The sequence below is a fragment of the Balaenoptera musculus genome, chromosome X (genome assembly GCF_009873245.2).
Source record: "Balaenoptera musculus isolate JJ_BM4_2016_0621 chromosome X, mBalMus1.pri.v3, whole genome shotgun sequence".
Taxonomy (NCBI): Eukaryota; Metazoa; Chordata; class Mammalia; order Artiodactyla; family Balaenopteridae; genus Balaenoptera; species Balaenoptera musculus.
The window spans coordinates 13,898,907-13,918,681 of record NC_045806.1 but is presented as its reverse complement, the minus strand read 5'-3'; the positions used below and the strand labels follow the sequence as shown (position 1 = coordinate 13,918,681).

The window sequence follows — 19,775 nt, the reverse complement described above, 5'->3', positions numbered from 1 at the left end:
CGTGCAAAAGGTTAAGGCAACAAGGGCCACCTTAGTCCTGGGGGGGGGGGCATGCAGATGGAGAAAGGAATGGGTACATTCCTGTGGCAGGGGGCAACCAGAGTGGAAGGGGATAGGAAATGTGGCATTAAGATTCCTGGTTGAAGGAAGTGAAGCTGTTTCACCTGGGATGAAGAAAGCTTAGAAGGGACAGTAACAGTCACCTCTAGACACTTAAAGATGTCCTGGAAAAGAGATTATAAGCAGATTCCATGTGGCTCCAGACAGCAGATTAGGACTGAAAGGCAGGCATTGCCAAAAGACAGATTTAGTCTCAGTGTAGATAAGGATTATTTGAGAATGGGAACTATCCAGCAATAAAGTTGGGGTGTGGGTGGCCACTCCTAGGAGTCTCAGAGAGCATAGAAACTAGATGGGCTTCCACTTGGGACATCTTTAAAAAGAGTCCCACCCTGAGTGGGAGGTTGGATTTGATGGACGCTAGGGTCTTTCCCAACTCTAAGATCCCAAGACTGTCCAACTCTCATTAACTTCATTTTGTTCTTGGTTAATTTCACTTTGAAGGACTTGGGCATTTCATAATTAAGTAATTTTTCAGCATACGGATGCCCAGGTCCTCAGATTCCTATTTCAGTACACTCAAACCTTCTCATGTTCATTAATAGATTGAGGGACAGACATTAGCGTCAGAAACAAAAATTGACCCTGCCTGTCTTAGTCATTTACAAAGATGAGCTAGACAGGGTCTCTGCCCTTTGTGGGCTTACAGTCTGGTTAAGAGCGCTCTCCAAAACCTTATTTCAACAAATTTAGACCTTAGAATGAGAGTCTTACATTCAGAAACCATTCTCACCTCATTATCTTTTGTTTTCACTTACTATCAAGATGTGATTCATGAGGAATTCTTGATGCAAAAAGAACTTGCAGGAACTTTTGTGATTAATAGTTTGGTCTTGGGATACTCTTCCCATGATTGTTTTTAACTGAGTGCCCCACAAAATCTTTTGGTTCATGACTTTTACTAGAGTAAAAAGAAATTCAACTGAACCATCAAAACAAAATTCCAACTGCATTTAAAATTGTCTTTGTTCTTAAATTTCAAAGCACTGGGAATTACCTGGCAGTCCAGTGGTTAGGACTCTGCGCTTCCACTACAGGGGGCCAGGGTTCGATCCCTGGTCAGGGAACTAAAATCCCGCAAGGCACGGAGGCGGCCACAAAAAAAAAATTCAAAGCGTTCTATGAAGTCAATGGATCTTTAAGACGTTTGCGCTAACATGGGACAACAGGAAAGATGTCATATGTGATTGGAACTTAAAGGTGATGCCCACTGTAGACTAGAAGCCCTGAGACTGAAGATGTTTCTGAGCACTTACGTGGAATTTACACTTTCCTGATGGCATTGTGTGGAAAATGCCTCCACAAACAGGAAGAAAGGAATCTTTATTGTTACCATCTTAGCAATATCAGCCCAACGGAACCTCAAGAATTTCCCAGATAAAGTAGTTTGGTAGTTTTGATTTAAAAGCCCAATCCAGGGACTTCCCTGGTGGCCCAGTGGTTAAGACTCCACGCTCCCCATGCAGGGGGCCCGGGTTTGATCCCTGGTCAGGGAACTAGATCCTGCACGCCGCAACTAAGAGTCCGCATGCTGCAACTAAGACCCGGCACAGCTAAATAAATAAATATTAAATAAATAAATAAATACCCAATCCAGTACAACAAGAAAAGTCTAGAAAGAAATGTGCTGCTGTTACTGGTTATGAGGAAATTACACCCATGAATTATTAACCCTTGAAAGATTGCTTTCTTCTCAGTAGCTCTGCGATGGGTTTAAAAGCAGCTTTCAATGGAGTTATTCGGATATCATAATGCCTCAGAGAAAGTCGCTGAGTAGAGCCAGGAGGAAAAGACACCTAACCACAGTTACGAAAACATCCCCCCCCAAAAAACACATTAACCAGACTGCAAAGGGTTTTTGTGAGTGGTAGAATGAACAGAATGGGGAGGAAAAGGATTATCCTTCCAAAAGCAGGCTGAACCCACAATTAGCACTGCCATACATACCGACCCCAAATGATCGATTCACCCCACGTGTAACTTCCTAGTCTACTTCTGGGTTTAGCAGTTCCTGGGTCTGCTCTGGCTGAAATTACGCATCTCACACAGGGAGTGTGGATCTCTTGGGGCCATCATCACTGGCCCATCCCCACAGAACGATAAGCAGTACTCTCAAAGGCTGGCCGAGGAAACACTGAGGAACTGAGGGGGTATGTCTTGGTCATCGTGGACCTGAGCTCCTTTCGAGCCTCTTCTCACCTCTGAAGCACTGACGATCTCCTCCTACGCCAATGAGAGGTTAGACTGTGAGCCCACTACAGGGTAGTAAGTTATTTCCAGACCCAGCACAGAGCGTCTGGAGGGCTTGGCCATGTGTCGAATCTAATAACCCTCGGGGAAGGAGTTTAGGGAAAAAGAATGAGAAGCATCACCTCTACCACACTCCCAGCCCTGGGTCTCTGTCCTCACAGTTCAAAGATTAAACAGGTTGTTTTGACATGGGTTCTCCCAGACCTGATGAGTACAAGTGCAAGTTCAAGTGCAAGAAGTTTTTGTGGGAGGCGACCCCAGGAAGCACCCATAGGTAACTGAGAAGTGAGACGGAGAAAAGAAGGCAGTGAATACACAGTGTGTTTTCAAATAAGTCACCACTGTGGGCAACTGCAGCTCAGTTGACTGAGTACTACTTCAGAGGCAATGATTCGCTGGCACTTCTGGCTTTCCCTGTGTGCAAGGCCCAGCGCGGTCCATCAGTCAGGAAAAAAAAGCCCTAGGCAGAGTCACAGGAGCTGGCAGTAAGCAACCATCAGAATGAGAGGTGAGGGCTGAAGGAATCTAGCAGGGCGCCAACACGGTCTGCTGTCCGGAAGGAGAAAAGCTAAGATAAAGGTCAGCACAGAGTTCTAGAAAACTCGGAGGCGGGAGGTGGCAGGCAAGGAATCAGGTTCCACTTCACAGAGAAGATGACGTGTCCACTGATTATCAAAGAAAGAGCAGAAATGAGCCAGTGAAATGTTCCAGAAGAAAAGAGTAGTATACACATTGGCCTGAAGGATGAGAAAGCCTGGCAAGTTGGGGAACAGCCAGTAGTTCAGTGTGACTGGACTGGGGTGGAAGGCGGGGAAGGCAGGGAGGGACATGACAAGTGGACAGAAGCGTATCGAGAAGGGCCTTGATTTTAATATTGTAATTCCCCTGGATTTGTGCAGCAACGTGTGGGAGAAAAGTCTAATGTTTGGGAATACAGTTTGTGCACTCAGACCTGGACCCTAATTCTAGGCTCCAGCACTTTCTAGCTGTTGCTACCCAGAGTAAGTTGCTAATCCTCAGTAAAGTAGGAAAAGAACTCTCATAGGGTCACTGTGAAGATTAAATAAGATGATTCATATAAAATCTTAGCATAGGGCCTGACATAAAGCAGAACTGAATAAATGTTAACTAAAAATAAAATAAATCTACTCGCTAGATGACAAACGTGTTACTGCAGTGAAATGGGAAAATGATGGTCTTTTCAGGACATGGCAATGGATTAATTGTGCATCCACATGGAAAAAAATGCATCTTGACCCCTACCTCATACCATTTGTAAATATCAATTCCATGTGAATCATGGATCTAAATGACAAAGGCAGAACAAAAAAAAACTTCTAGAACATAGAAGAATATCCTCATGACCTTGTGGTCAGTGAAGAATTTAAGAACAAACAGAACAGAGCACGAAGACCACTAACCATAAAGAAAAGGATCCATAAATTGGACTACATAAAAATAAGAACTTCTGCTCACCAAGAGGTAACACTAAGAGAGTGAAAAGACACACAACAGAGAGAGGGTAATTGCAATATCTATAGCTCACAAATAACTCATATACACAATATATAAAGAACTCCTACAAGACAAGAAAAAAACATACAAAGAACCTTACTGAAAAGTGAGTAAAGGCCTCGAACAGGTAATTCAAAAAAGAGAATATTCAACTGGTCAAAAATATATATGAAAAGGTGTTCAATCTCACAAGCCATCAGCAAAATGCAAATTAAAACCACAATGAGATTTTTATTAGCTACGCACAGAGTAGCTACAATTAAAAGACCATACCATACCTGTTCTCTCTTCATCCCCTCTTATGTGGCCTTCCTCTCCACCCCTCCACTTAAACAGCACTTAGCAGGGCCACTCATTGCTAACAACGTACCAAGCTCAATGGTCTTGCCTCGGCGCTCATCTTCCTCTCAGAAGCATTTGACCAAAATGATCCCTCCTCCATTCCTGAGACACCTTCTCCTGGCTTCCATCATACGATGCTCTCCCGATTTCCCTTCTAGCTTGCTCACTGCTCCTTCTCAGTCTTTCTTCTCCTCTACTAAACTTCCGAAGTTGGACTGCCCTAGGCTAAGTCTTGGTCCCCTTTTCTTTACTCTCTACATGGTCCCGAGCTCCAGGGCCTCGCGTATCGTCTCTACCCTTACGTCTCACATCTACATCTCCAGCCTGGACCTCTCTCTTGAGTTCTGAACTCACACGTCTAATTGTCTAAGACACAAGCAGCTCAAGTTAACATGGCACAAACAGAAAAGCACTGATTCCATCCCCGCCCCCAAAGATAAAAGATCCACTCTTCCACGAACCTTACCCATTTGTGGAAATGGACCTTCTATCAGCTGTTTAGGCCAAAAACAATAACAACACTGGGAGTCATCCATAATTAGTATTATTATTTGCTCTTATACCCTGTACCCAAACCAACTGGTAAGTTCCGTCAATTCTATTTCCAAAATGAATTCAGAATCTGAGCGCTATTCACTGTCACCCTAAGCCTAGCTACAGTCACCACTCACACTGTCTAACTGGTCTACCAGCTCTGGACTTGCCTCCGGAGTGACTTTGCTGAAGAGTGTGTCGGATCATGTCACCCCTGCAAAAACCACTCCAGCCTGCCTCAGGGCAACAGGAAGCAGCTGTTCAAGGATGAAGCAGCATGGAGAATGGTGATCCGGGTGGGAAGGCTATACAGGGGGTATGGAGGCACCCAGACACATTCAAAGGGGGAGAAAAGAGAACTTCGGTCACTTCCAGGCTTCCTCTCCCTTTGAAACTCCCCTAGGCCTTGAGCAATGCTAAAGGGAGATGCATGAGGTAGCAGATGCCACGGGTACTCCACCCACACACAGCCCCTCTCCCCTCCCCAGGCAACCCCTGCAGACATTCCCGTACACACCATAGGCTTTTGGTATCTCTCTACCTGGCCTGGGAGCCTGCTGAGCCCACACCTGGGACAGGCCCCAGGCGCCAGGGAGTTCATGCTCCAGGTGCTCTCCATCAGTGAGGGACAGAAGTTGCTGGAGAAATACTGTAGCTTCCTCACTCCTCAGTGGGACACTTCTGAGGTGTGTGCTGAACCCCAGTTGCCCACTTCCCCACTCCCTCCCTGTGCTTCCCGGGATCCCCTCTCAAATAAACTCCTTGCACAGAAATCCTTGTCTCCGCCTCTGCACACTGGGAAGCCCAAGTTAAGACACAATACTGTGCTTTTCCTCCCGAAGGTAATGCCTTTTATGACATCAAACAGGAACAATGCCATCCTAAATTTATCTGGACAAGAGAAGAGAGAGGTCTGTGCACAAAGTATGGAGATACCGTTTTAGGAAAATGTAAAAATAATAGATTTTAAGTCTATCCCTTGTATTATATGAGCCCCATCTTCATTTACTTATTCATGTATAAATATGCACAAATAGAGTATATGTTCATCAATCGTATGCACACACCAAAAATCCCCTCTTTTCTCCATTCACCATTAGTTTATACTCCAAACAGTGAAAAGGATTATATTAAATTCTGGGTACGTAACTACCCACTCCTGCCTCTAAAGAAAAAGGGGAGAAGGGAACTCATTCTGCCCCATCGCTGAGTTTCACTTGTGAGAAATCTAAGGTGCAGTGGGTCACACACACACACACACACACACACACACACACACACACACACACACACACACACATACGGGAAATGTATGCACCACTCAACAGTCTGCAAAACTTCCCTCCACTTCTTTTGAAGTGAAATCACCACTCACCCCGACCACACTCCCCAGATATCAGCGCTGTTGAAAGTGAAGGGCCGGTCCCCGCTGTGTGGTTTGAGGTAAAAAGGAGGCAGGATTAAAGCGCTCATTTCAAGTCCCAAAAGTAAAATACGACTTGGCCTACGGCAGTCCTAATTCTTTCCAGAACTCATCCCCGGAATTGCCCTTTTAAACAACCAGTCATTAACCCAACTCCGGGTCTTTTTTAGCTGCGAAAACCGATCGCGCACATCATTTATTCATTACGCTTATTATTATTGTTATTGCAGAAAAGCAGCGAATTCCCGGGGCGGGGTTCAGAGGGGTTTTTTGTGGGGTGGGGAGGGGTAGTGCGCGAACGGGGCGGGGGGTCGGTTAGGAGGCTGTGCCGGGTTGCGGGACTGAGGTGCCCGGAAGTCCCCGGGGAAGGATGCCGTGAGGGCGCCCCCGCCGCGCGCGCTCCGCGGCCACCGCCACCGGCGCAGCTGCTGCAGCAACCGGGGAAGCTTCTTATGTAAGTCAGAGTCGCTGACATCACCTTCGCTGCGAGCGTCGCAGCCGCTGGACTAGGCGCCAAAGGACCGGCGTGCTGGCTTACGGCCCCCGCCCACCGTCCGGCTGTTCCTAAATGACACCAACGCCTCCCGATTTAGCCAACCGTGCGCCAGGCGACTCTCCTGAGCGCCAGAATGACATTTATTGGGAGCCCTGGGATGTCGCAAGAGTGAAGTTAACGGGCAGCAAAGGTGCCCAGGGGTCTTGTACACACGGGTGAATTTGGGCGACAGTCCACGTTGGGGGAAAGGGAGGGGGGTGGAACGCCTCCGAGATTCTCGGAGGGCAGATGGCACAGAGAGCCATTTAGTAGGAACCCTGTTCTGTTCAGGGCAGAAGAGATGCCCAGGGGTCTCATCGATCTCCCCAGGGCCCGGGACACTCCTCCATCCACGCCCCTCCCAGGCCAGAAGGCTGGAGCAGAGCGCTTCGGAGTTCACTCCGGGAGGCGAATGGCGCCGCGCTACGTCGCACACAAACGCAAGGCACAAGTTCGGGGCTTGGTGCAGTCCGTGAGGTCACAGTAAGAGGGACAAAACCGCCACGGCGTTGCAGAAGCCCTAAAAGGACACTCACTGCTCCTCGAGCGCCCCAAGCACGCACTGGGGTGGGGGTGGGGGGGACTACAGGGCTCCGGGATGGGCTGCTGGAAACCACAGAAGTTGCACCAACCTCCCGCCCCGCCGGGGAGGGACCGAGAAATCGAGCCCCAGAGGTGAATGACAGGCCCCTCTGTCTCCTGTGTCCCCATAAATGCTCCCTCTCAGCCCGCGGCTGCCTTCGAGTCCCGAGACTGCCCCCTTTAACTTTCTCCCCTCCGCGTCTGCGTCCCTGCCCCGAACTCCGGGAGGCCCGGGGTGGTGTCTCAGGGGAGGCAAGCGTAAGGTGCAAGCTGCAGCGGGCACGGCGCCGGGATTGCGGCGACCGCGGAGGGCGCGAGGGTGCGGCGCCGACGCGGAGCGCCGGGCGGGCGGACGGCGCGGGTACTCACGCACTGCCTCCTGCTTGGGGTCCAGCGTGCCGAGCACGCGCTGCACGCCGCCGAGCTTGCCCTGCAGCGCCCAGACGCGACGGTGAGTGAGCTGGATGTCGCTCTCGAGCTCCTGGAAGAGGCTGCACGCGTGCCGGGCCACGTCCGAGAGCTGCCGGAGGACGCGGGCCAGCGCCGCGTTGCTGACCGCGCACAGGTCCAGCATGAGCAACACGGCCGCGGCCGCCGCCGAGGACGCCTCGCCGGCCGCTGACGCCGCCTCCAAGACCCCTGCCGCGCTCTCCTCGCCCGCCGCGGGTGCCTCTCCGTGCGGCGGCAGCGCCTGGTCGGTCGGCGCGGGCAGCGCGCGGGGCGCGCGGGGAGGATCCTCCGGCCCCGGCGCCACGGCCTCGTCCCGTCGGCCGGGCAGCTGCAGGGGCGGCGGCGGCGGTTCTGCGCTGCCTCTGTTCGCGTCCTCCGCCGGGTCAGGCGCCGGGCGTCGCTGCCGGCACAGCCACTGCGGCTCCACGATCCGCTTGGCGAAAGGCATCCCGCGCAGCCGGGCCGCGACTTTCTGGTCTCCTCAAAGCGCCCCTGGCGAGCGGGGAAACGGGCGCGCCCACCTGGGTGGAGAGGGGGCAGGAGTCGGGCAAAGGCGCGTTCGGGGAGTCCGGATACGCAGGGGGCTCCTCGCTCACCTGGCCTCCTCCTCGTCCCCGCCCTCCCCCTAGCAAATCAGTCCAGCCGCTCCTCCTCCGCGTGCACCGTTCCCTGAGGACGATGACAAGCGCGGGGCACAGAAATCCCGGGGCGCGCCTTGGCTCTCCTCACTTGCTTCCAACCCGGGTCGGCTGGCTCAGCTCCATCATTCCTGCGCTCGCCGCCGCCGCCCCGGCCGCAGCCGCCGCCACCGCCTATATAAATGGGCGTGTGTGTGTGTGTGTGTGTGTGTGTGTGTGTGTGTGTGTGTGCGCGCGCGCGCGCACCGGCGCGCGCGTGTGTCTGGGTGGGTGGGTGTGTGTGCGCGCGCCTCAGTTTGAAAGTACCCCGGCGCAGGCCTCTCCCCGCGCGCCCCTCGGCCGCTCCGGGGAGCAATTGCGCCCGGGATCTCTCTCCCTCTCTGGGCTGGGAGGAGGTTTCGGAAAGGCGCTTTGAAAACCCGGAGAGAGGAATCCGCCTCCAGCCCGGGCGCAGGAGGCGGCGCGGGGGCGGCGGGGCGGACGCAGGGCAGGGGAGGGGAGGGGTGGGGGGAGAGGCCCGGGCGAGCGGGGCGCAGCGCCCTGTGCGGCCGCTGGGAGTCACTGGTGGCCTCGCCTCTCCAGGCTTGTTCTGATGCAAAGACACTTCCTCGCATCCGAGGGGTGAGGATTGAGACTGTCAGCGCGGTGAGGGCGGGGGGGTCCTCAAGCTGGGGTTGCCGGTGTGGGTGGCGAGCGCAGAGGCAGGAGGGTGGGGTATTGGGGATGCGGCAGATTTGACGTGTTGGAGCAAGTTGCTTCGCCGAATTCCAGCTCTGAGCAAGTCCTTTGGGTTCTTAGCTGGGAAAACTGGGCTGCCCCTTAGAGTGCCCTGGGCTCTGTGAGCGCTGTGACACAGCTGGGGAGGGTGATGGGGCGTGGGCGCATCTTGGGGTGGCCAGAGTGGGCAGGACGCTATTTATACCTCTTCCCGGGCATCCCTCGGCCGCTGCGCTGGGCCAGGTCTCTATAGAACAACATGAATGAGACCCAAACCACCCATGAGCAAAACCCCCAGAAAACTGCTTGCAAAACTCATTGACGCGTTAGGTAGGATAAGCCAGATGACCTCCCTGTCACCCTACTCTGCTGATCAGACACGGGAATGTTAAAGTTCTCCATCAGCGAGCTGATGATTGACAGAAGAAAGGAAGATGTTCCCCTTTGGTTAACTGAAAGGTATAAGTTCTAAAAAGGCATGTACACTATTTCGATTGCAGCAGTCGAAGGCTGGATGCCGTCAGCCTCAAACCTAAAAAAGAGTTTGAAAATGTTAATAAAATGCATGCTTTCATCCCTCCAGAAAGAATACTGTAAAAATATTTTTTATTTTAAAGCCACAAGCCAGATCTTGGGAATGCAGACTTCATTTCATGTGTCTAAAGAGAACATGGAAAAAATATGTTTTATGGCAACAATAAAGCCCTCCAGACCAGTGGTGGGGCCCGACACTCGGCACTCTGGACTGGCCCATACTTCAGTTATAAAGGCTTCAACAGACCCCCCCTCTCCTATTCTACCTCAAAAAATAACATTTTTGGCGAGGGAGTGTCCTTGTTCATAAAAGATCCAGGCTGGGGATTTGGGGGTAAAAGGTCATGGTGTCTGCAAGGTACACATAAGTGTTTCAGTAGCAACAAGAAGAATGATGATAATAATGTATCTGGACAAAGAGGGAGACAAAAGAAAATATGACAAAATAGGCAAATAGTGAGTCTAGGTAAAGGGCATATTGGGATTCATCGTACATTTCTTGCAACTTTAAATTTGGGTTTGTTTCCAAATAAAAAGTGGGAAAAAAAAGAATATTTTGGAAAAGGGTCTTTTGGGAGTTGTTTTTTTATCTCACAAATCTAAAGAGCTTAGAGCTGGCTGTTTCCAAATCTAGCTTGACTTTTTTAATATGTTCACAATTCTGAACATGAGTTCTGCTATGTAGCCAAGCCACGCGCTCCTCCCTAAACACACTGAGGCAGAAAGAACAATGAGGGGTATTTAAAGGCCTCCAGTTAGAGGCCCTTGTGGCAAGTCTGCCCCACTGCTCACTGCCCCTCCCCCGGCACTGGCCTAGTCCCAGCATCCAGGGGTCCCCTCCACCAGACAGAGGTGATTGAAGGGGAGGACGGAAACATTCCACGGGAGGGGGAGCCCTCCTCTGGGCCCAGGAGGGGTAGGATTCCAGGGGGTAGTTAAGTTCTAGAACACGCTAGCTACCTTGGTGTCTGCCCCAAAATGGCCAGCAGAGACTCAAGTCAAGATCTCAAAACGATTCAAAGTACAGTTCAGCGGTGTAAAAAGAGAAACTCTTTGTAATCTCCTGGCCTCCTGGTCATGTGCTGATAAAGCCATGTGGGCAAAATAAAAAGCTTTGATTGTGGCTTTTGATCTCCTTCGTTCTCACTGCCCCTGGACCCTCCTTTGGTAGTTGGCAGGGACCTCTCCAAGGTCACTTCAGTATTTTATTTTTGATGACTTTGAAGGACAGCTTTCCTTTCAAAGTCACCAAAAATAAAACTAATACTAATTAAAATATGCATTAACACGGTGGGCTGATGTGTTTCTCGGTCCACTGGAAGGTGTGAATAAAGGCACTTTTGGAGAAGTGATCGTTAAACATCCGAGACGCTGTCTAAAAAACTGCGCTAGCCTTGCAAGGGCAGCTTCAGACCACCTGGGGGCCTCACTGTGCCCCTCCCACTTCAAGCTCCGCCCTCACCCTACGCCCACAGCTTCAGTTTGGCTGCTACTTTATAGACCCGAAACATTTAAATCATGTCATGGTGATGGGGTGCACGAATATTCTTCGTGCTGATGAATTTTCCATACATCCAGGAGCTGTGTCGCTCTTACTCAAATCTCGGATTGCCCCATTTGACTCCGAGTTTACCCACAAAAAGCTCTGATGAAATCGAGGTTGACATCTGAAGCCAGACTGTTACATCTACTTATGTGTGTGTTGATCTCTCGAGATCACATACCACCCCCCCCCTCACCATGTACACATATTTATCACCATGAGCTTATAGCCAAAAGGGAAAAGAAAGGCAGCATTTAAAAATGACCCCATTGCCTAATTCCGGGCAGTCATTCATGCAGCTCAAAGGCCAGCACAATTCTCCCATAAACTCGAATGTTCGGTCAGTATATACCCTCTGCCACTGTAAAACGAACGAAGTATCCTGTGTCACCACGCCCCAGTTACACTCCTGCCTGCTGCAGCCCAGCGGGGACAAGGTCTTTGTTGAAGGAAAGGACTGGCATTGAGAAGCCTCACGGCCCCTCCGCCCTCAGCCTGGCTAGGCTCCGGCTAGCACAGAACCGTCGTCAAGCAGCCTCTGGAACCTCACAAGCAACAAAGCAGAGATTCCTGAAAGATCCTTCACCAAAAATGTCTGTTCTGTTTCACATATCCCAGCATAGACGCTGCACCACCATTATTTATACTTGAAAAAGATTTCTTTTGTCCAAGAAATTCCAGGAGACACACGGGCTTGTTAGCATAATCATGTAATTACAGTGGCTGGAGTCTCCCTTCCTCCACCCAGTTGCACCTATTCCTCACTGAATCACTTTAATTCACTCCGAAAAGCCCTGCCGCTAAGTAAAAAGCTGTTAAATAAAAAACATTTTCAGTAATTTTATTGGGCAAAATTATGAGCCTCCCATCCCAACCCAAGTTACCCAAACCATTTCGCAGATAGAAAAATCTATCAAGTTTACATAAGGAAAAAGCAACAATTTGAAAGCGAATGAATGTAAACCATAAAACGTAATGTGAAAATATCTTGTAATGGAGGTGCCTTACACTTGCTAGAGGCAGAAGCACAGATTTCAGAGTCTGTAGCAAGGGCTGGAGAAGAAAGGAGAGGTTGCCATTCTTGGGAAACTACTGGAGAGTCATATGGTTCACATTCAAGCAGAACACTTTTTGGAGCTCATCGTTATCCTATACTCGAACTGTACCCTCAAATAAAGTTAGAGCACAGAAAAACACCTTGAGGGCAAAATAAAAGCTGGAGAGAGCCGTGAAACATATGGGAAGAAGACATACGCACAACCAACAGAAAGGCTGCAGAAGATGTTACTGGCCCCTCTCTCCTCCACATCAGTGCTCCCAGGGAGGTTCTCCCCAGTGTTAACGTTAGTTGCTGAGCTCTGAGATTCACCAGCTCCCTCTCTCCTTTAGCTGTGCTGGTTCCCAGGAGGAAGCCGGCAGCCCGTGCTTCTATGCCATACTGTCGGAGGGAGCATGCTTTCTCCCATATCTGTGGTTCACAGCGTGAACGTTATGTCCAAAGCCTTCATGGATTAGTTTTTGAAACTCAAGAGTCCAAGTTCTTCTAGTTCAAGAACCTTAAATTTGGTCTTGTGTACCCGTGTTCCCAGGAACCACCAGGGGAAAAAATTCACTAAATATCAAAATGTGAAGCCACCATACAAGTAAGTTCAGGTGCCTGCCTGTTGACAACTATCAAGTGTATAGTTTCCAGGGGGGAAAAAAAGACTATATACCACTACAAAAGGGTTTCCTTTGTTTTAGTTTGTGCTCTTCTTCCTCAAAAATCCTCATCTAGTCTATTAAGTATGCAGGACAGAGGTTTTTCTCTGCATTTTACTGGCAGGGAAACATGGGGAGAAAAAAAATGATGCTATTAAATGGTTTTCTCAAAATGCCAAAGACAGCAAATCCAAAGATTGTTCCAACCAGCCTTTTTATCTTCCCTGCAAAGAACTGTTGATTACTCACATTGTTTCCAATGGGAGAGATTTTGACTTCTTTCTTATCTTCAAAAATCCTAGCCTCACATTTTACAACTGAATATAATTTTAAACATGCCAAATCTGGATCTAGTCAGAACTGCAAATACATCAAAATAACGGACAGAGTTAAAGCAGATGGAGCAAACAACAAGGGAGTTTCATTCACTTATTCGTTCCTCTGGTTATGCAACAAACATTTACCGGAAGCTTTATTTACTGAGTGCAAACATTTATTGGGTGCTCAGGCCTCTGTTTGCTGCCAGGGATATAAAAGGAAAGAAGACACAAACATCGCTTTCAAAGGGTGGAGTCTAGTAGGGTAGATAGACATGTAAACAAACAATGGCAGGGCAATGCCGGCAAGCTATAATAAGAGATAGGAATTAAGTGCTGCCCAGAATCCCAGAGCGATTAACACTGTCTGGGGGGAATACAGACTGGAGCAGGGATTCTAAAAGCAACATGGGCTTCAGGGCTGCTTCTTACAGCTTAGAAACGGAAAGACTGAAGCTGAGACCAAGCACCACCACATGGTTAAAAGCAAAACAGGGTGGCCAAAACTGAGACCCTCCAACCAGCTGCAAGAGAAGATGAGCTTTTGACTAGTATCATTAAAGGGCATTTCCAACAAATCTTTTCCAAATCCTGCAAACCAGTTGGTAGGAGAAAGAATGTGGAAATTATGTTGCTTTTTTTTTTTAAGCTGACATGAAATGTTCACTCTTTGGCAGGGCTCGGTTTAGAAAGAGGAAGTGGATTTTTAATATATTTACTATAAAGCAAAGTCTTCGATTGGGTAAAATGAACCACAGTCTCTGGAGCACATGGTGCTAATAAAGTGAAACAGCCATTCCCCAAGGGTTCCATAAGCTTCCCGCCTCCCCACTCCCTGCACCTCCTTCTTTTTTTTTTTTTTTAACTTCAGAATTTGCTCTCCAAGCACCCTTCTGTGATGAAAACACCCAGTGCTGGCCTTGACCCAGAGGAAGTGCTTTGGACTGGGGTGGTCCTGAAATAAATCAGCTCTTTTTGAGAGGAACTTGAGGGAGTGAAATCTACAACTCACATTATCAGTCTGGGATTGAGTCCTTGTGAACGGCAGAGGCAGCAAACTTCAAACTTTATCAAGATCGTCGTGCTCATTAAGGAAGTGAAATGAAGCCAGATTTGAAGGAAAGCACTGGAGTAATTACAGAGTTATGAAGATTTAAAAGCTATGTGCCTGGGCACGCAGAGCGCAACGTGTTTCCTTTGGGTTCAGAGACACCGCAATTACAGGGCTTAGGGGTAGCAGAGCACCGAATTAGAACTCTCCATTAGTTTGATTAATCACTGATGTTAAGTGCAGGCCCTGGAAATGGCTATGGCTCAGCCTGATTTGTGTCTCTTCCTCGCCTCCTCCTCCCCATTTTCCCCTCTATTTCCTTTACGAGATCAGGGGGGTCAGGGAAGAATACGAACCTTGTATAAATGATAAGAAACTGGGTGCAAGAAAGTTAAAACTTCCTGAAGCTTAATGATTTCCCTACATCGGGGTTGGCTTTGCCAAGACTTGTATAATAGTGTGTTCTTTCTGCCTCCCAGGCTGTTAAATGGTAATGGTACAGCAGTGACATGTTGGTAAATCTAATAAGAAAACCAGAGAATAAAGTATTTTATGTGGGTGTAGAACAAGTTAACATCCCCATAGGAAGCTCATCGAGATAATAATATATGATATTGCATTCGACGGGCTATAACAAACAAACAAAAAACCCCAATATCTAGCCAATTAGCAATGATGGGCGAGAGCCTGGCTCTCTGGAAGGAACTGTTACACCCTTCGGATAAAACTGGCTTATAAATCTACTTGCAGAAATGGTGTCTTGCCTGGGAAAATGATGCTGCTGGTGTGAGGTTAGTATTTTGGGGTCAGGATATTTGACTTGGTGCCTCCACATCAATATAACCAAAAAGTACGGCCAATTTTTTTATGAACGGGGACCACAAAGGCTTAAAAAGGTCACTGCACTAATTCAAACCCAGCACGACCACTCAGAGAAAGAACCCTGTAAAGAAAAATCCAGAATTCTTGGCACAAAGGCACTTTACTGGACAGGCCAGCCTTTAAATTGTGCGCCAAAATGACCCTTGGTGGGAAAGGTGATTTTGTCAGCGGGAGATTTTTAAATAAAAAATGTCACTGAAATTTACTTCCGTGGCCCTTTTCATATTTGCGCGTGAACTACAGGGCTCCTGGGATCAAACAGGAGACAACCGACCAGCCATGCCTCTTAAATTATTTTTCCGGAGGTGTTTTCTTTCTCCACCTCAATTGTAAAGATCCAGGAATAACAGCCCAGTGAACAAAGTAGACATTTTTATTTCTCATCCTGTCTCAATGGTCTCATAATGGGTTCAATAAGAATCTGGAAATAATGAAAGCTTCTCCGTGGAGATACACAAGACTCACCATAAGAAACGGCAGCTCCTAGGAGTCTCCTATAGTAACGGCAACAGCAGCAGAAACATTGCAGCAGTCCGAATTTCCTCCTTAAAGGAAAAAGAAGAATTTAAGGTGATCATCATCCACACTCACTAGTGTACAGATGGAATATCAGGCCACCAAGACAAAAATAAAACAGTTGTCCAAGAATTCTGTTGGAAAAAAAAAAGTGGTAAGCAAGAGTGCCTGGATTATAGGCTCATTTTGATTTGTTTTGAAACATGTTTCAAGTATTTCCTATGGACTTTCGGCAGAACTTCAGCCCTGGTTACTAGGAAAGGCAAAATAAAAGGATGGGGAAGGAGCAAAAGAGAAAAAAGGGATTTGAGGTTTTTAAATTATTTTCCATTTTTATTTGAATTTTGCCTTTATTTGCTCTTGAGAAAGAGAGTGTTCATTTTTAACCACTCATAGCCTTGCTCAGTTTTGCTACAGTGACAGACACTGTCACCAGCCTCCCCACTAACCCCTTCTCCTTTTCGAACAGAATCTCAATTTTGTTCTGGGTGGCAATGGCCCCAGCCAATCTGCTACCCATCCTAGACTCCCTTGCATTCAGGATTGGCCAGACGATGCAGTTCTGGATAGGCTTCCTTCTTCTTCTTTGGCCCTGGAGAATGGACTCGAGGGTGACAGAGAAGGGCTGTCCTGCGACTGTGACGTACATGAGGATGAAAGCAAAGGGAAAAGGCTCTTGGAATGTAAATGATGGAGCAGAGTGCTGCCCCAGACCCGGCCTCCCCCACTCCAGAGTTCTTGTATTGTGAAAAAAATAACCCTGTATTCGGGTCAGCTACTACACATGGTCAGATGCGGTTCTGACCGATTGGATTACCACTTCCTTACAAAGCATTGCTCTAACATTCAGAATACCAGGGCTCAGGATCTTCCTCATTCATTCATTCCACAGATGTCATTCAACAAACAAATACTGGACCTACTATGTGTCTGTGACTCTTCTAGGAACCAAAGAATCATCTTTGAATGAAACAAAACAAAGACCTGCCCTCAAGGTGTTTCCCTTCCAGTTAAACAGCATTAAATAATCATTGTCCAACAACAAAAGTTTATGTATTCAAAAGATGGTTCTAGCCCAGCTCTAAGATAAAGAAGTACTAGGGATGTAATGTACAACCTGACAAATATAATTAACACGGCTGTATGTTATATGTGAAAGTTAAGAGAGTAAATCCTAAGAGTTCTCATCACAAGAAAAAAACTTTTTTCTATTTCTTTAATTTTGTATCTATATGAGATGATGGATGATCACTAAACTTACTGTGATAATCATTTCATGATGGATGTCAGTCAAATTATGATGCTGTACACCTTAAACATATACAGTGCTATACGTCAATTATACCTCAATAAAACTGGAAGGAAAGAAGATGACTCTACTGGGTTCATATACTTAAAATAATAAAAAGAAGTGATGTCTGTAGCAGATGATGCTGAGTTCCTTCCAGAATTCCCTCACCTGGCTGGAGCACTCAGCCCCACACTGCTGTGGATGTTGCCTGCAACCTGCTCCAGAGGATTTCCTGTATCTCACCAGAGCTACCGGGGAAGTTACATCCCTCCAAAAGGGCAGCCCATGGCCAATGACTCATTGGTACAGTGTGGAACACACTCTGTGCCAGTATCCACACCCCAGAGCTCTTTGCAGGATCAGGCTGAGGCTGCCTTGTCCTGAATCCACATCTTTGCTTAGCTCCTTCCCCTGCCAACCCTGCTTCCCTCACACCTCAACGCTGCTCTCCCTCACTACATCACCTGCACCAAACACTCCCCACCTCAGGCTCTGCTGTTGAGAACCCCACCTAAGACAGGGTCTGCCTCCAGTTTTCTTTAATTAATAAAGAGTATAATGTTTTCATTTCCCCCATTTGAACAAACTGTCTGAAAACTTTCTTGTTTGAATTAAGGTTCATAGATATTAGAGGGGCTGACTTATAACTCAGTTTATTATTATTCAACTAAATACAGCTAGCCACCATGTTGGTTCTGACCAGTACAACATCCTAATTGTTCTAACAATAGCAAACCATTTAAGTTTCACCTTCAATTGACCACCAGAAAAGAAAAGATGCATAAAGCTTCTTAATGTTGAAATAGAATTTCATGAGAAGTATAAAAACAAGAAAAGTTATGAAAATTTCCTCTAGACCAGTATTCAACTGATCCAAATCTTACGCACACATCAGGATGTTGCTGGTACCTCAAAAAATAATAAAGTATCATGATGATTATATCCATTTTGCATTTGCATTTACTGGGAATAAATAGTATGCACGCTGTGATTTGTTATACTCATAAATAATAGCACCAAAACTTTCATATTATGTCTTAGTCTGCTCAGGCTGCCATAACAAAATCCTATAGACAGGGAGACTTAAACAATAGTAATTTATTTCTCACAGTTCTGGAGGCTGGGAGTCTGAGAGGGTGCCTGCATGGTTGGGTTCTGGTGAGGACCCTTCTCCTGGCTTGTAGGCTGCCTTCTCACTGTGTCCTCACATGGTGGAGAGAAAGGGCTTTGGTCTCTTTCTCTTCCTATAAGGGCACTAATCCCATAATGGGGGCTCCACCCTCATGACTTCATGTAAACCTAATCACTTCCCAAAGACCTCACCTCCAATATTATTTTTAAAACCCCCCTGGGACTGCCCTGGCAGTTCAGTGGTTAAGACTCCGTGCTTCCAATGCAGGGGGTGCAGGTTCAATCCCTGGTAGGGGAACTAAGATCCCACATGCTGTGCGTTGCAGCCAAAAGTATAAAACAAAACAAAACCCAACAAATATGTCACATATAAAAAGCACAAAATGAAAGAATTATTAAAATCATGTCATGAAAATAGTTTTTGTCTATTTTCATGCCTGAACATTAAATTTTCACTAAACTTTAATATACATTCAGTCTAAAACCACATATGAAACAATATATCCATTTAAAATGAATTTGCTGGCATTCTTATATAAGAAACTTAGGGTAAATAAAATTGTGTCACTTGTTAAATAGAAAAATATCAAAATTTATCTTTATAGATTTTGAATAGTGTTAAAATTGCTTTAAAATGAATTTCCTAGTATAACTTTTAATTATCTGTTAATCCAAAATTAAACAGTATTTGCTTAAAATCAGATATTTTATCATCCACTATATAAAAAAGATAAAATGATTTTTTAACATTTTAAGGGACGGAAAAGATGGCAGGTCACTTTCAAAGGGGTTCAAGTGTCCATAAAATGGAAATGCTGAAATAGTTGCTCTCTGGAGTTGCATATGATCTGAATAACTATGATTGTCCTGTTATAAGTTGAATTGGGAGCTGTAGCATGCCTGGGGACCTTTATTTATCTGCCATTATATTAGTAGGTAGTAAGATAACAGTACTTAGGTAATTAAAAACACGACTTTTTCCCACTCTGCCCCATTCTTTTACTGCCCACCTCTAAGGTAACTCCCTCGTTGGTCTCCTACAACTCATGGAGCCTTCCTCTGCCCTAGAACGTGTCTTGTCGTACTGTATTTTTTGAAACAAGAATACTAGACTTACTCAAGGAAAAAAGTACACTAGGATGTGAAATGAACCAAACAATACAAGTCTCTTGACTGGAGAAACCCTGAACTGAGTTTATGGATTCTCCAGCCCTAGAGATATTTTAGAATGTCTCCAAACTCAACATCTTGGTGTTTAAACATTCAAATACCTAGAGGGAAGGAAATGAACTAAATGACCCTTTCAATTCTAAGATTACATGTTTCCAACCACTGATGCTCAATATTAATCCAAGCCAAGCTCTTGCATGCTGCTTGATTATCTTCCATGTTAAAATACATGAAATGCACATTGTAGACAGTGTCTAGACCACAAGCACAGAGCAATGCGTACAGTGAAGATAACCAGAGAAAACTGTGATCTGGAAGATAAGAAAAGATACCCAAATCAAGTTTCCATTTGGACCAACTAACTCATCAGCTTTACAATAACTGGTGTGGTTTTTCCCACCAAAAACACAGGATTCCATCTTATGAAAGCTTATTAATAAGCCCATCTTATTAAACCTTATTAAATCTCTATGACCTTTCTTCCTCCTTAGTCTCTTTCTCCCACATATGTCAACTGAGTGGCTAAAACCTAG

General features: G+C 46.8%; 2 protein-coding genes across 2 annotated transcripts in view; one reads left to right on the top strand and one right to left on the bottom strand.

Moving 5' to 3' along the window:
- The window catches only part of LOC118888899 (tripartite motif-containing protein 44-like), a 231,711-nt gene extending 224,505 nt beyond the window's left edge, over positions 1–7,206 (top strand). Inside the window, exons 5-6 of the mRNA XM_036840429.1 lie at positions 6,778–6,870; positions 7,085–7,206. Of these exons, the coding sequence (XP_036696324.1) occupies positions 6,778–6,870; positions 7,085–7,206 (215 nt within the window). The remainder of the gene's footprint in view (positions 1–6,777; positions 6,871–7,084) is intronic.
- Positions 1–8,746, bottom strand: part of NHS (NHS actin remodeling regulator) — a 344,790-nt gene extending 336,044 nt beyond the window's left edge. Inside the window, exon 1 of the mRNA XM_036839377.1 lies at positions 7,671–8,746. Within this exon, the coding sequence (XP_036695272.1) occupies positions 7,671–8,199 (529 nt within the window). The 5' untranslated portion in view covers positions 8,200–8,746. The remainder of the gene's footprint in view (positions 1–7,670) is intronic.
- Between the last annotated feature and the right edge of the window lie 11,029 nt (positions 8,747–19,775).